This window comes from Macaca nemestrina, chromosome 2 (assembly GCF_043159975.1).
Source record: "Macaca nemestrina isolate mMacNem1 chromosome 2, mMacNem.hap1, whole genome shotgun sequence".
NCBI lineage: Eukaryota > Metazoa > Chordata > Mammalia > Primates > Cercopithecidae > Macaca > Macaca nemestrina.
The window spans coordinates 596,102-612,026 of record NC_092126.1 but is presented as its reverse complement, the minus strand read 5'-3'; the positions used below and the strand labels follow the sequence as shown (position 1 = coordinate 612,026).

The 15,925-nt window shown below is 43.7% G+C and overlaps 1 protein-coding gene and 1 non-coding gene across 5 annotated transcripts in view; one reads left to right on the top strand and one right to left on the bottom strand.

The window, feature by feature from the left end:
- Window positions 1–15,925, bottom strand: part of LOC105470756 (IQ motif containing G) — a 69,187-nt gene that overhangs the window by 4,440 nt on the left and 48,822 nt on the right. For 3 of the 4 annotated variants that reach the window (XM_071090537.1, XM_071090535.1, XM_071090536.1), the window contains one exon: window positions 4,881–5,006. The exons of the other annotated variant lie outside the window; for it this stretch is intronic. In XM_071090537.1, coding sequence (XP_070946638.1) covers window positions 4,881–5,006 — 126 coding nt within the window. The remainder of the gene's footprint in view (window positions 1–4,880; window positions 5,007–15,925) is intronic. 4 annotated transcript variants of the gene reach the window in all.
- Window positions 1,444–1,550, top strand: LOC112424788 (U6 spliceosomal RNA). Its single transcript, XR_003015727.2, has one exon. It is a non-coding gene; the product is annotated as a U6 spliceosomal RNA (small nuclear RNA).

The window sequence follows — 15,925 nt, the reverse complement described above, 5'->3', positions numbered from 1 at the left end:
TGGAGAAGCCCTGTCTCTACTAAAAACACAAAATTAGCCAGGCGTGGTGGCACATGCCTGTAATCCCAGCTATGTGGGAGGCTGAGGCAGGAGAATCACTTGAACCCAGGAGGCGGAGGTTGCAGTAATCCCAGATTGCGCCACTGCACTCCAGCCTGGGCAATGAGAGCGAAACTCCGTCTCAAAAAAAAAAAAAAAAAAAAATGGGGAGGAGGGTCATCTAGATGTCTGGATAAGGGAAGTTGCAGTGAAGAGGAAAGAAAAGGCATGTAGAAAAGTCTTAAGGATAAGGAATAGCATCAGATAGCTCTTTGATTGACAGCACTAAATCCTAGTCAGGAGGGATACAATGTCTTCAAAATTCTAAAAGATTGGGAGGCTGAGACGGGCGGATCATGAGGTCAGGAGATCGAGACCATCCTGGCTAAAACGGTGAAACCCCATCTCTACTTAAAAAAAAAAAAAAAAAAAAAATTCTAAAAGAAAATTAATGTAGGGCCTGGCGCGGTGCCTCACGCCTGTAATCCCAGCACTTTGGGAGGCTGAGGTGGGCGGATCACAGGGTCAGGAGATCGAGACCATCCTGGCTAACACGGTGAAACCCTGCCTCTACTAAAAATACAAGAAAAAAAAAAAAAGCCGGGCATGGTGGCGTGCGCCTGTAGTCCCAGCTACTCGGGATGCTGAGGCAGGAGAATCGCTTGAACCCGGGAGGCAGAGCTCGCAGTGAGCCGAGATTGCACCACAGCACTCCAGCCTGGGAGACAGAGCAAGACTCCGTCAAAAAAAAAAAAAAAAAAAAAAAGAAAGAAAAGAAAATGAATGTGAATCAAAGATTCTACACATAGCCAACCCAGCATTCAAATGTAAGGGAAAGAAAGACTATACTCAATCTTTCTGAGAGAGTTATTCAAGGATGTACTACTGTAGCAAAATAAAATGAAGGAGATATATTAAAAAATGATATATTAAGAAATGGAAGGGAACCAGTAAAACATGTATTTAAGCTATGTGATACTTTTTAATCATAAATCATAATTCAGAATTAAAATCCCAAAGTAGGCAGGATAGCACAGTTGAAAGAGCACAGCTGTGGCACTGAAAGAGTGTTTACTTAAATTCTCTGAGCCTCTAGTTCCCTCATATATAAAATACTATACCTGGCCAATAGTACAGTATTACAGTAATAGTACGAACCTCAGAGGGTTGTTGTGATGCTGAAATAAGATAATCCTTGTAAAGTACACCCACAATGCACATATATATATATATCTGCACATATATTATCACTTTACATATTTACATATAAAATGAATGATTTCAACATGGGATGAAGAGGGAGAGAAGAGGTAAGTGAAGTCTTTGCCTTAATAAAGGCAAAAGAATAACTCTAGACAGAGAAATTTTAAAAGTATAAAAATATATGTTAAAATTTTAAGAGTTGTGCTCACTTCAGTAACATATATACCAAAATTGGAACAACACAGAGATGATTAGCATGGCCCCTGCGCAGGAGTGACACATAAATTCGTGAAGCATTCCATATTTGTGTACTTGCTAGAAACAAAAAATTTAAAGGTTACCCCTAAAGAACAGAACTGTGTAACTTTCAGACTCCCGGACGATGCACCTCAAGAGTGAGACATGGACAGGTTCCTTAGGTGGCACGTGGCATAGAATGTTTTTAAAACATGGCTATAGTCAATCATTGTGATTACACTGAGTGGGGTGGCCTGTGCCTATAATCCCAGCGGTTTGGAAGGCAGAGGTGGGAGGACTGCTTGAGGCCAGGAGTTTGAGGCCCCCCTGAGCAACATAGTGAGACCCCATCTCTACAAAATGTTTTTTAAAAAGCCAGATGTGGTGGCTGCTGTGGTCCCAGCTACTCAGGGCCGAGGCAGGGTGATTACTTCAGCCCAGGATTTGAGGGTGCAGTGAGTATGATTACGCCACTGCACTCTAGCCTGGGCAATGGAATGAGACCCAGTCTCTTAAAAAAAAAATTCTGATTATGTTAGAGCAACATGTCAGTTTGATACTATCACATCTCTACGTCTTCTCTTTCTTACTCTTGTTAACACTTAAATAAAAAATAAATAAATAAAGAGGGAACAGGCTCCAGACAGGCAAAAAGGTCTGGCTACAAGGTAATAACATCATTTGGTATTTTTTGTAATTCTATTTGAGTTATTTTATTTATTTATTTACTTTGAGATAAGGTCTGGATCTGTCACCCAGGCTGGAGTACGATGGCACAATCTTAGTTCACTATAGCCTCCACCTCCAGGGCTCAAGTCATCCTCTCATCACAGCCTCCAGAGCTGCTGGGACTACAGGTGTGCAACCCCATGTCAGGCTACTTTTTTTTGTATCTTTTGGTAGTGATGGTCTCATTATGTTGCCCGGACTGATCTCAAACTCCCAAGCGATTAACCCACTTCAGCCTCCCAAATTGCTGGGATTACAGGGGTGAGGCACCATGCCCAGCCTATTTATACTGACTTATATTTATGGAAGGTGATACTGGTTTTTCCTTTTATAGTAATGATATAAAAATCTTACTTTTAAATGAATTGATTTATCTGTTTAAGTGAGTAATTAGGTAGAAAATATTGGCCAGGTGCTGTGGCTCACGCTCTAATCCCAGCCAGCACTTTGGGGGCCGAGCACATGGATTACTTGAGTCCGGGAATCTGAGATCAGCCTTGGCAACGTGGCAAAACCCCATCGCTACAAAAAATAGGAAAATTAGCCTGGCACAGTAGCATGCACGTGTAGTTCCAGCTACTTGGGAGGCTGAGGCAAGAGGATCACTTGAGCCCGGGATGCAGAGGTTGCAGTGAACCGAGATCACACCATTGCACTCCAGCCTGGGCGACAGAACAAGACCCTGTCTCAAAAAAAAAAGAGAGAGAGAGAGAAGATATTAATTACTGCCACTGGGATGCATTGTGGAAAAAAAAAAATGAAAAAGTAAAAAAAAATGGCTGGGCGCGGTGGCTCAACCTGTAATGCCAGCACTTTGGGAGGCCGAGGCGGGTGGATCACCTGAGGTTGGGAGTTTGACCCAGCCTGACCAACATGGAGAAACCCCGTCTCTACTAAAAATACAAAAAATTAGCCAGGCGTGGTGGTGCATGCCTGTAATCCCAGCTACTCGGGAGGCTGAGGCAGGAGAAATGCTTGAACCTGGGAGGCGGAGGTTGCAGTGAGCCAAGATCAGGCCATGGCACTTCAGCCTGGGCAACAAGAGCGAAACTCCATTTCAAAAAAAAAAAAAATAAATAAGTAACAGGTGGTATGCAGATATTACAAAACTATGAGAATGGCATGCAAATAACTAGAGTTTGGCAAAAAATTGAACAAGAAAAATTCTGTCAATCCAAGAAAAGAAGGAAACAAAATAAAGTAGAAAAATTAATTACAAACAAATCAAAAATCACAATAAAAGTAAGCTGGGGTAAATCCTTTTGTCTTAGTCCATTCCAGCTGCTGTAACAGAATGCCAGAGACTGGGCGGCTCATAAACAAATTGATTCGTCACAGTTCTGGAGGCTGGGAAGTCCAAAATGAAGGCACTAGCGAATCCCGTGCCTGCTTCCCAGACTGCATCTTTTTGCTGTGACTTCACTTGGCGGAATGGGCAAGGGATTTCTCTGGGGTCTCTTTCTAAGGGCACTAATCTTATTCATTAGAGTTTCACCCTGTATCACCTTGGGAATTTGGATTTCAACATATGGATTTGGGGGACATAAAAATTGAGCCCATTGTACTACCCTCGAAAAGAAAAACATTTTTCCCCTTAAAAAAAAATCCAGCTATGAACTACCTAGAGAACTACATGCCCCTGACATGGGGACTATTACAATTCAAGGTGAGATTTGGGTGGGGACACAGAACCAAACCGTATCAGATGGTTTTTTAATAAAGATCAATAAAATGGTCAAACCTTTAACAAATTTCAGTAAGAAAAAAGTAAAGAAGACACATCTTTTTAAAAAAATTAATGAAAAAGGTTTCATTACTACAGAAATAAAGGACTTTAAAATTGTAAAAAAAGAAAAAAAAACTATAGAGCATAGCTTTATGCTGATAAATTTGAAATCAGTGTTTAGATGAAATGGATTATTTTCTAGGAAAACATAAGTTACAAAAAAGACTCAAAAAGAGATAAAAGATCAATTTTTTTTTACAGTTGAATAGCTCCACTTAAATATAACCAGACAAAATTCTTTATGATTGAATTTTATCAAGCTTCAGGGACCAGATAATGTTTTCACTGAAGAAGGCATTAGCTAAAAAAATAAAATCATAATAATCTGGTTTGTTTTATTTGTATTTTTAGGTTTCAGAGCATAAAAAGATGGAAAGCTTCCAATTCATGCTGCCAAGCTAGCAGAACTCTGACAGCAATGCCACAAAGCAGCACCAAAAAATAAACCTATAGGTTAGTCTCACTTGTGGAATATATAAATACAAAGTGGAAGTCGAGGCTGGCTGTGGTGGCATGTGCCTATAATCCCAGCACATTATAGGTGGGAGGATTGCTTGAGCCCAGGAGTTCAAGACCAGCCTGGGCAACACAGTGAGCTCCCCTGTCTCAAAGAAAAATTTAAAAAATTTAAAAATCCATGGTGTTGATCTTATGTTTACCCAAGAATGCCACAAGACAACACAAAATAAGGGAGATAAGATATAAAAAGGAAAAAAAGAAAAATGAAAATTAATAAAAAGGAAGCAGAGGCAGTACAGAGCGAGATGGCCAAATAGAAGCCTCCACTGACAGTTACCCCTGCCACCCAGGAACGCTAGGTTTGACAACTATCTATACAAAAACGCACCTTCATAAGAACCAAAAATCAGGTAAGCAATCGCAGTACCTGGTTTAACTTCGTATTGCTGAAAAGGCACTGAAGAGGGCAGGAAAGATGGTTTTGAATTGCTGACGACACCCCTCCTCCATCCCCTGGCAGCAGCCACATGGCACAGGGTGGGAATCTGAGCAGCTGTGGGAGGGAGGGCATGGTGCCTGTGACTGTGCATTGAACCTGGTGCTGCCGTCACGGTGGAAAGCAAAACAGGGTTGAACTCGGGTGATGCCCACCCATGGAGGGAGCATTGAGACCATCCCCAGCCAGAGGAGAACCGCCCAGCCCAGGGGCGGGACCCGAGTCCCAGCAAGCCTCACCATCATGGCTACACTGCTCTGGGATCCTAAATATACTTGAAAAGGGGGTCTAGGCCATGAGGACTACAACCCTTAGGCAAGTCCTGGTCCTGGTGCCTGTGGCCTTGGGGGACTTGGGACCTAGTGAGACACAGCCGGGGTGGTTAAGGGAGTGCTTGTGTCACCCATCCCCCCACCTCAGGCAGTGCAGCTCGCCTCTAAAGAGACTTCCCCTTCTTCTGTTTGAGGAGAGGGAAGAGTACAGAGGACTTTGTCTTGCATCTTGGATACCAGCTCAGCCACAGGAGAATAGGGCAATGGGCAGAGTCATGAGGCCCCTACTCCAGGCCTAGCTCCTGGGTGGCATTTCTAGACACACCTTGGGCCAGAAGGGAACGCGCTGCCTTGTAGGGAGGACCCAGTCCTGGCAGGATTCATCATCTACTGACGAAAGAGCCCCTGGGCCCTGAATCACCAGCAGTGATTCGCAGGGGTACACCATGGGCCTTGGGCGAGACTCTGAGATGTGCTGGCTTCGAAGACATGGTAGTGGCTATGGTGAGAGACTCCTGCTTGAGAAAAGCAGAGGAAAAAGTAAAAGAGGACTCTGTCTTACACCTCAGGTGCCACCTCGACTACTGTAGGGTAGAGCACCAAGAGGCTCTTGGAGTCCCCAGTTCAGGCCTTGACGCTTATTTTTTTGAAATGGAGTCTCACTCTGTTACCCAGGTTGGAGTGCAGTGGCATGATCTTGGCTCACTGCAACCTCCACCTCTGGGGTTCAAGCGATTCTCCTGCCTCAGCCTCCAAGTAGCTGGCATTACAGGCACCTGCCACGATGCCTGGCTAATGTTTGTATTTTTAGTAGAGACAGGGTTTCACCATGTTAGCCAGGTTGGTCTCAAACTTGTGACCTCAGGTGATCCACCCCCCTCAGCCTCCCAAAGTGCTGGGATTATACCCCCGGCCCAAGGCTTCGACTCTTGGATGGTATTTCTGGTCCTGCTCTGGGCAAGAGAGTAGCCCACTCCCCTGAAGAGTAAGTCCCAGGCCTGGCAGCATTCACCACAAGCTGACTGAAGAGTCCTTGGGCCTTTAGGTGAACATCAGTAGTAGCCTGGCGGCACTCTCCATGGGCCTGTGGTAGTCATGGCCATGAGCAGAGGCTCCTCTGCATGTGGAAAGCAGATGGAAGAGTAGGAAGGACTTTGTCTTGTGGCTTGAAGGCCAGCTTAGCTGCAGGAGCTTAGAGCACAAGGTAGACTTCTAAGGTTTTTGACTCCAGCCCTTGGCTCCCAGACAGCATCTCTGGACCCGCCCAGAGCCTGGGGGGACTCGCCACTCTGAAGGGAAGGACACAAGCCTGGCTGACTTTGCCACCTGCTGATTGTAGAGTCCTAGGGCCTTGAGCAAACATAGGCGGTAGCCAGGTAGTGGTTACAGCAGGCCTTAGGTGCGACCAGGTGCTGTGCTGGCTTCAGGTCTGACCCAGCACAGTTGCAGTGGTGGTGGTCACCAGGGGGCTTGTGTCACCCCATTCTCAGCTCCAGGCAGCTCAGCAAAGAGAGAGATTCTGGGAGAAAGTAAGGAAAAAGAACAAGCGTCTCTCCCTGGCAATCCAGAAAATTCTTCTGGATCTTATCTAAGACCACCAAGGTGATACCTCTACAAGTCTGCATGAACCACAGAATTATGGGCTTGGAGTGTTCCCTAATGAGGTGCGGCTTAGATCACAACACTCAAGTCCCTTCATATACCTAGAAAGCCTTCACAAGGATGAGTACAAATAAACTCAGACTGCAAGGACTACAATAAATACGTAACTCTTCAATGCCCAAACACTGATGAACATCCAGAAGCATCAAGACCATCCAGGAAAACATGACCTCATCAAACAAATGAAATAAGGCACCAGGGACTAATCCTGGAGAAACAAAGATATGTGACATTTCAGACAGAGAATTCAAAATAGCCATTTTGAGGAAACTCAAAGAAAATCAAGATAACATGGAGAAAGAATTCAGAAATCTATCAGATAAATTTAACAGAGATTGAAATAATTAAAAAGAAGCAGAAATTCTTGAGTTGAAAAATGCAATTGACATACTTAAGAAGGCATCAGTCTTAAGAGCAGAAGTGATCAAGCAGAATAATTTGTGAGCTTGAAGATAGGCTATTTGAAAATACACAGGGAGGACAAAAGAAAAAATGATAAAAGAAATGGAAAGATATTCTATGTTAATGGATTGGAAGAATCAATATTGTTAAAATGTACATTACTACCCAAAGCAATCCACAGATTCAATGCACTCCTTATCAAAATACCAATGACATTCTCCACAGCAATAGAAAATCCTAAAATTGATATGGAACCACAAGAGACCCAGAATAGCCAAAACTATCCTGAGTAAAAATAAACTGGAAGAATCACATTACCTGATTTCAAATTATACTATAGAGCTATAGTAACCAAAACAGCATGGCACTGGAATAAAAATAGACACATAGACCAATGGAACAGAATAGAGAACCCGGAAGCAAATCAATAAATCTATAGTGAATTCACTTTTGACAAAGATACCAAGAACAAACACTGGGGAAAGGATAGTCCTTTCAATGAATGGTGCTGGGGAAACTGGATATCCATATGCAGAAGAATGAAACTAGACAGTTATCTCTCACCATTTACAAATATTAAATCAAAATTGATTAAAGATTTAAATTTAAGACCTCAAACTGGCCAGGCGCAGTGGCTCACGCCTGTAATCCCAGCACTTTGGGAAGCCGAGATAGGTGGATCACAAGGTCAGGAGATCGAGACCATCCTGGCTAACACAGTGAAACCCCATCTCTACTAAAAATACAAAAAATTAGCCGGGCGTGGTAGCGGGCGCCTGTAGTCCCAGCTACTCGGGAGGCTGAGGCAGGAGAATGGCGTGAACCCAGGAGGCGGAGCTTGCAGTGAGCTGAGATCGCGCCACTGCACTCCAGCCTGGCTGACAGAGCAAAGACTCCGTCTCAGGAAAAAAAAAAAAAAAAACCCTCAAACTATGAAACTACTAAAAGAAAACGCTGGGGAAACTCTTCAGGACATTGGACTGGGCGAAGATTTCTTGAGTAATACCCCACAAGCACAGGCAACCAAAGCAAAAATGAACAAATGGATCATATCAAGTTAAAAAGCTTCTGCACAGGCCAGGTGCAGTGGCTCATGCCTGTAATCCTAGCACTATGGGAAGCTGAGGCGGGTGGATCACTTGAGGCCAGGACTTCAAGGCCAGCCTGGCCAACATGGTGAAACTCCCACCTCTACTAAAAATACAAAAATTAGCTGGGCATGGCAGTGCACTCCTGTAGTCCCAGCTACTCGGGAGGCTGTGGCACGAGAATCGCTTGAACCCAGGAGGTGGAGGTTGCAGTCAGCCGAGATTTTGCCACTACACTCCAGCTTGGGCGACAGAGCAAGACTCTGTCAAAAAAAGAAAGAAAATAAAAAGCTTCTGCATAGCAAACAAGACAATCAACAAAGTGAAAAGACAACCCACAGAACTGGAGAAAATAATTGCAAACTACCTATATGACAAGGGTTTAATAAACAGAATATATAAGGAGCTCAAACAAGTCTATAGGAAAAAATCTAATAATGTGGAAAATGGGCCAAAAGGACCGAGTGGAATCACTCACACCTATAATCCCAGCACTTTGGGAGGCCTAGGCTAGAGGATGGATTGCTTGAGCTCAGGAGTTCAAGGCCAGCCTGGGCAACATAGTGAGACCTCATCCCTCTCTCTCTCTATATATATATATGTATTTTAAAAGGGCCAAAGATCGAAATAGATATTTCTCAAAAGAAGACATACAAACATCAAACAGACATAAAAAGGTGCTCAACATCACTAATCATCAGAGAAATGCAAATCAAAACTATGAGACATCATCTCACCCCAGTTAAAATGGCGTATATCTAAAAGACAGACAATAACAAATGCTGGGAAGGATGTGAGAAAAAGGAATCCTTGTACGGTGTGGGTTGGTGGAAATGTAAATTAGCACAACCACTATGGAGAACAGTTTGGAGGATCTTCAAAAAACTAAAAATAGAGCTACCATATGATCCAGCAATTCCACTGCGAGGTATATACCCAAAAGAAAGGAAATTAGATGTTGAAGAGATGTCTGCACTCCTATGTTTATTGCAGCACTGTTCACAATAGCCAAGGTTTAGAAGCAATGTAAGTGTCTACCAACAGATGAATGGATAAAGAAAAGGTGGAGTCAGGTGCGGTGGCTCACGCCTGTAATCCCAACACTTTGGGAGGCCAAGGCAGGTGGATCATTTGGGGTCAGAAGTTCGAGACCAGCCTGACCAACATGGAGAAACCCTGTCTCTACTAAAATACAAAAAGTAGCCAGGTGTAGTGGTGGGTGCCTGTAATCCCAGCTACTCAGGAGGCTGAGACAGGAGAATTGCTTGAACCCGGGAGGCAGAGGTTGCAGTGAGCCGAGATCGTGGACAACAGAACAAGGCTCCCTCTCAAAAAGGAATAAATAAATAAATAAATAACTTAAAAAGGTGGGACATATAAACAATGGCGTACTATTCAGCCCAGAACGAGATTGTGTCATTTGCAATAATATAGATGGAACTGAGGTCATTACATTAAGTGAAATAAGCCAGGCACGGAAAGACAAACTTCACATGTTCTTCTTTGTGAGAGCTAAAAATTAAAACAATTGAACTCATGGAGATCAAGAGTGGAAGGGTGGTTACCAGAGGCTGGGAAGGTAGTGGGGGATGGGGAGGACGTGGAGATGATTAATGTGTACAAAAAAGTAGAAAGAATGAATAAGACCCAGTATTTGGTAGCAAAACAGGGTGACCATAGTCAATACTTTAATTGTAAATTTAAAAAGAACCAAACGAGTATAATTAGATCATTTGTAACACAAAGGATAAAGACTGACGGTGATGGATACCCCATTTCCCCTGATGTGACTCCGACACATTGCACGCCTGCATCAAAGTACGTCATGCACTCCATAAGTGTATACACCTACTATGTACCCACAAAAATTAAAAATTAAAAAAAAAGTTTAAAATACAAAAAAAATTTTTAAGTCTATAAATCAGTTTTTTAGCAGTCTATTAAAGGAATAACAAGCCAGGCACGGTGGCTTACGCCTGTAATCCCAGCACTTTGGGACGCCAAGGCAGGTGGATCAGCCAAAGTCAGGAGTTCAAGACCAGCCTGGCCAACATGGAGAAAACCCTGTCTCCACTAAAAAAATACAAAATTACCCGGGCATGGTGGCGCATGCCTGTAATCCCAGCTACTCGGGAGGCTGAGGCAGGAGAATCGCTTGAACTCGGGAGGCAGAGGTTGCACCGAGCCGAGATTGCACCACTGCACTCCAGCCTGGGCGACGAGCAAAACTCCGTCTCAAGAAAAAAAAAAAAAAAAAAAGGAACAACACACTATGATCGGGTAAGATTTACACCAAGAATTTGAAGATGACCCAACATCAACAAATCTAGTAATGTATTTCACTTTATTAACATATTAAAGAAGAGAAAACAATATCATCTCAATGAAAAAAATCCATCTCAAAATCAAGTACTCATTTTGTTGAGAAAAACAAACTTTTAACAAGAAAAGATACTTCCTGAAGTTGATAAAGCTTGTCTGCCAGAAACCTACAGAGTAAACCTCACACTTGGTAATTTAAAGAAAAACTCATTTGTGCCAGTTACAATTTATTGCCTGTCAGCTCCAAATTCACCTTTCTTGGTGAAGGTGGATGCTTGCTAGGAACGTTTTTTCTTGCCAGCTAACAAAATGCTAAGCTGCGTCAATAGAGGGCGCTGGAGGCGCGACAGGAGGGCGCCGCCCCGTTTCCTGTCGCCAGCGGCATGTGCGGGGACACCCGGTGGCACTTGTCCACCCACACGTTGTACGGAGACCACGCAGGAGGATTCCTGCTGGCCAAACGCATTGTGACCTAGTGGGGTTTATCCCAGGAATTTAAGGATGACTCAAATCAGCAACTCTTAATGTATTCTACTCTATTAACATATTAAAGGAGAAAAAATATCTCAATGGACAAAAAAAGTTTTGTTCTTTTTTTTTCCCCCTAATTGAGTACGCATCCAGATTAGGAAACAAACAAACAAACAAACAGCAAGGTCCACAGTTTCCTGCTTGCCAGCCTTATCCTGCCAGCTAGCTGTGAGCCAGCTCTGGCCCAAGGCAACCCAGCAAACACCGCTGCCATCCAGTGGGCCATGGCCATACCCTCTCCAATGAGGCCTGAATCTTACCCTTGGGAAGGATCCTTCCCCCTCCTGCCCCCACCTTTCCAGTTTATTTCTTTTTTGGATATTGTCCTGGGCCAGCCTCCCTCCCTCCCTCCCTCCCTCCTTCCCTCCTTCCTTCCTTCCTTCCTTCCTTCCTTCCTTCCTTCCTTCCTTCCTTCCTTCCTTCCTTCCTTCCTTCCTTCCTTCCTTCCTTCCTTCCTTCCTTCCTTCCTTCCTCCCTCCCTCCCTCCCTCCCTCCCTCCCTCCCTCCCTCCCTCTTCTTCTTCTTCTTCTTTTTTTTTTTTTGGTAGAGATGAGGTCTCACTATATTTCCCAGATTGGTCTCCAACTCCTGGGTTCAAGCAATCCTCCCACCTTGGCCTCCCACAGTGCTGGGATTACAGGCATGAGCCACCATGCCTGGCCTTAGGATGTTCTTTAGAGTTCTCTTTTATCCCTCTGAGTAGCCAATCCCTTATGAATAGCTCGTGATTCTTTTTGTTGGATTTTATCTGTTAAATTATTGGTATGATTTCTGTCTCCTAAATGGATTACTAATGATAAAGAATTGGTATCAGAAATGGAGTTAAGCGCTCACCTTCTAGTTCACATATTTCTTACTTAGGTATCTAAAGTCCTTGCTAGTTCCTCTTCATCAGATACAATCAGCACAACATCATTAATGCAGTGAGCGACTATGACGTTTTGTGAAAAGTCCAGGGGGCGCTATCTCTGCAGACCAGATTATGGGAGAGAACAGTGCTGACAGCCCTGATGTGAGACTACGAAGGGGTACTGTTGGCCCTGCAGGTAAAAGCAGACTGCTTCTGGCGGTCTTTCAAATTGGTTTGAAGACAGAGCTTTGGTCAGATTAACGGCTGTATACCAAGACCCAGGGGCCATTGAAGACATGCTCCAAGGAAGATACTGCATTTAAAATAGTAGCTGCAACTGGAGTCACTATTTACAATAGTCCATAATAACTCTCCAAGATCCACACCTCCGTTCAGAGCCAAAGCTTCAGTCATCCCAGTGCACAGTCACTCTGTAAATTACACAGTTCTTCTGAGTAGGAGCTACAGGGAGACTTATGGTAGGTACTTGCAGCAGGGCTGCAGAGTTCATCCTTGGGGGGACATGCCCCCACACCTACACCGCAGTTCATAAAGGGGCTCTGGGGCTGTGAATTGACCCAGTCCTAGGAGCTAGGGGAGCGGCCGTAACTCTCTACTGTGGTGATTCAAATCAGGGTTCTGGCTATCAGACCTGGACTCTTTTTCTGTTATACTTTAGTAGGCAGCCCATCAATTTTGTTCCTAGAGATACCATGATTGATTAGCCATTGCCAAGAATCCCTATGGCCAAAGGCATTCTGATTACCGTTAGTCTCTACCGCCCTTTGTGGTAAATGTTCCCACCTTATCTTTGACAATTAAGTGCTCCCAGTTATCCTAAGGCACTTTGGGACCCCATCACCCCACTGATATCAGGAAGCTCGTCTCAGTGACAACATCCTTAGGGTCACACCTGCCTACACAGGAAAGCAAGCACAGAGCTTTTAGGGATGCAGATGCTCCCCTCACTATTCTGTTTCTCAATGTCTTAGTAAAGAAGTGTCTTCTGGGCCTTCTCATGGTTATGGATGGGTGTTTGGTGGTAGACGTGCAAGTCACACATGATAAATCCACTGTGACATTCCTGTCTCCCTACGTCTCTGGATTGTCTCCCCCAAATCATAGCAGGGAAGCTCTGGCATCTCCACCTCATCAAATGTAGGCAACTGTTGAATCACCTCTAGCTGCACAAGCTAACCCATGACATCTAGACTCTCAGGTAAGTGCGTCTGTATCAATGAATTAACCAAATGGAATGTTCTAGCCTACCCTGTTGGATCAAACACTCTTAGAATCAATTCAACATGTTTCCCAGGTTTCTTCCAATATTTATTAGCAAAATCTTACCATTCTTTTGGTGTGTAAGTGATTTCCTTTGGAGTGAGTTATCTGAGTTATATGTCCCCCTGTAACATGCTAAGATTTGACCTAGTTACAGATCCAGTGACAACAGGGGTGACTGTGCCGGGTCTGAGGAAAGCGCATCCCTTTCCAAGGCATCCTCCCAGATGAAGTTATCACAGGACTTTCAGGCAAAGGAAGTGTCCTGAGACCCAGGAGGGCAGAGTACTGCCACTGCCAAGGGAGCTTTGATCTGTCGGTTTCATCCGAATCCGAGCAGGTATTCCCATTCCAAGTTTCAGGGTCAGTTCTTTCCCTGTGAATGCTCTAACTTGCGTATCAGAAACTTGACTGTGACAAACTCACGTGTAATCCTGACTAAAACACCAGAACAATGGTGGTGTGTTAACAACTGACAATAGAGAAAGGGTGCCCCATTATCACTGCTACAGTTAACAAGTACACTGGCTTTCCAGCTATACAATAAGCCATGAAATGAAAATAGACATACAAATAATAAAAAGGAAAATACAGAATTGTTATTGTTTGCATGCAATAAGATTTTCCACCTAGGAAATCCAAATGAATCAACTGAAAAACCACTAGAGGGTCTAAGGACTCCACAGCAATACACAAAATAAATAGCCTTTCCAAATACCATCCACTTAGAGACAGAACCAAGAAGATTTCGTAATGTTGTCACAGCAAAACCTGAAACAACCTAAATGTACTGACAGAATGGTTCACTAAATTTCAGTGTATTCTGACTATGAGATATTATCTATCAGTTGTATTGCTACAGAAAACATTAAAAACAAAGTAAATGTAAAAAGGAAAAAACAGGCTCTGGAACACTATATATAGTATGATCCAATTTACGTAAAAAACAAACACTAGGCCGGGCGCGGTGTCTCACGCCTGTAATCCCAGCACTTTGGGAGGCTAAGGTGGGCAGATCACTTGAGGTCAGGAGTTCTAGACCAGCCTGGCCAACATGGTGAAACCAAAAATACAAAAATTAGCTGGGCGAGGTGGCTGGTGCCTATAATCCCAGCTACTCTGGAGGCTAAGGCAGGAGAATCACTTGAACCCAGGAGACGGAGGTTGCAGTGAGCCGAGATCGCACCACTGTACTCCAGCCTGGGCGACAGAGCGAGACTCCTCTTAAAAAACAAAACAAAACAGAAAACCACTGAAAATATGTACGTTTTGAGGTATAAGTGTATGAAAAGAAATACATGTGGAAGAAACTTCCCTTCAGAAAGGGGAGTAATTTAAGAGGGCTTTCACTTTCTTTACTTTATATATTTCTGTCTTACATTGTAGCTGGACATGGTGGTGCACAGCTGTAGTCCCAGCTACTCAGAAGACTGAGGTGGGAGGATCACTTGGGCCCAGGAGTTTGAGGCTGCAGTGAGCTATGATGGCACCACTGCACTGAAGGCTGGGAAACAGAGAGACCCTGCCCCTAAAAAATAAAAAATAAAAAAATACATACTTATGTATTGCTTGTGTTATTGGGCTGAAGATCTGAGAAACTCTGGCGTCATCCCTTCGTGATCCATTTATCCAACAACTCACTGATAAATATCCAATACCTGCCAGGTATCTCACACTTGAAACAGGTAACATGATACATAATTCTGAAACTGCAGGGCTACAGAACCCTAATTCTAATAGCCGACCAGATATTTTTTTCAGTAAAGACCTGCGAGATAGCATCTACAAATTCTCCTTAACCACACATTTGGAATCGTTGACTGAAAACTCATTAGCTTTTCCCAAAAGCAAGCTGTATTATAACTAAGCTGGAAAATTTTGTTTGTTCATCCAACAGGGATATTTTGAAAGACTCTAGCTGGGGCTGGGCGCGGTGGCTGGCGCGGTGGCTCACGCCTGTAATCCCAGCACTTTGGGAGGCTGAGGCAGGTGGATCACCTGAGGTCAGGAGTTCTAAACCAGCCTGGCCAACATGGTGAAACCCCATCTCTACTAAAAATACAAAAATTAGCCAGGCGTGGTGACAGGCACCTGTAGTCCCAGCTACTCGGGAGGCTGAGGCAGGAGAATCGCTTGAACCCAGGAGGCGGAGGTTGCAGTGAGCCGAGATCATGCCACTGCACTCCAGCCTGGATGGTAAAGCAAGACTGCATCTCAAAAAAACCCCCAAAAAATAAAGTAAAGAAAGACTCCAGCTACACTTAGACATACTTCTAACCTTAGATATATTATAGACCCAGCTTGGTTATTAGTATTGAAAATCCTTTTAAAACCACTTCTGTCATATATATTTCACATAAGAAGAAATAAATTGAGTAAACATGGAAAAATGTTATGTTCACTTCTATTAATAAGCAAAAAAAACCAAAAAACAAAAAAAACAAAACAACTCATTAAATTAGCAGACTTTGAAAAATATTTAAAATGGCTACTAATGTTGAAGAGACCTTGAAATGACTGCCTGCAACACTGCTAGTGGCAGCACAGGTTAGAGAGTCGGCAATGTTT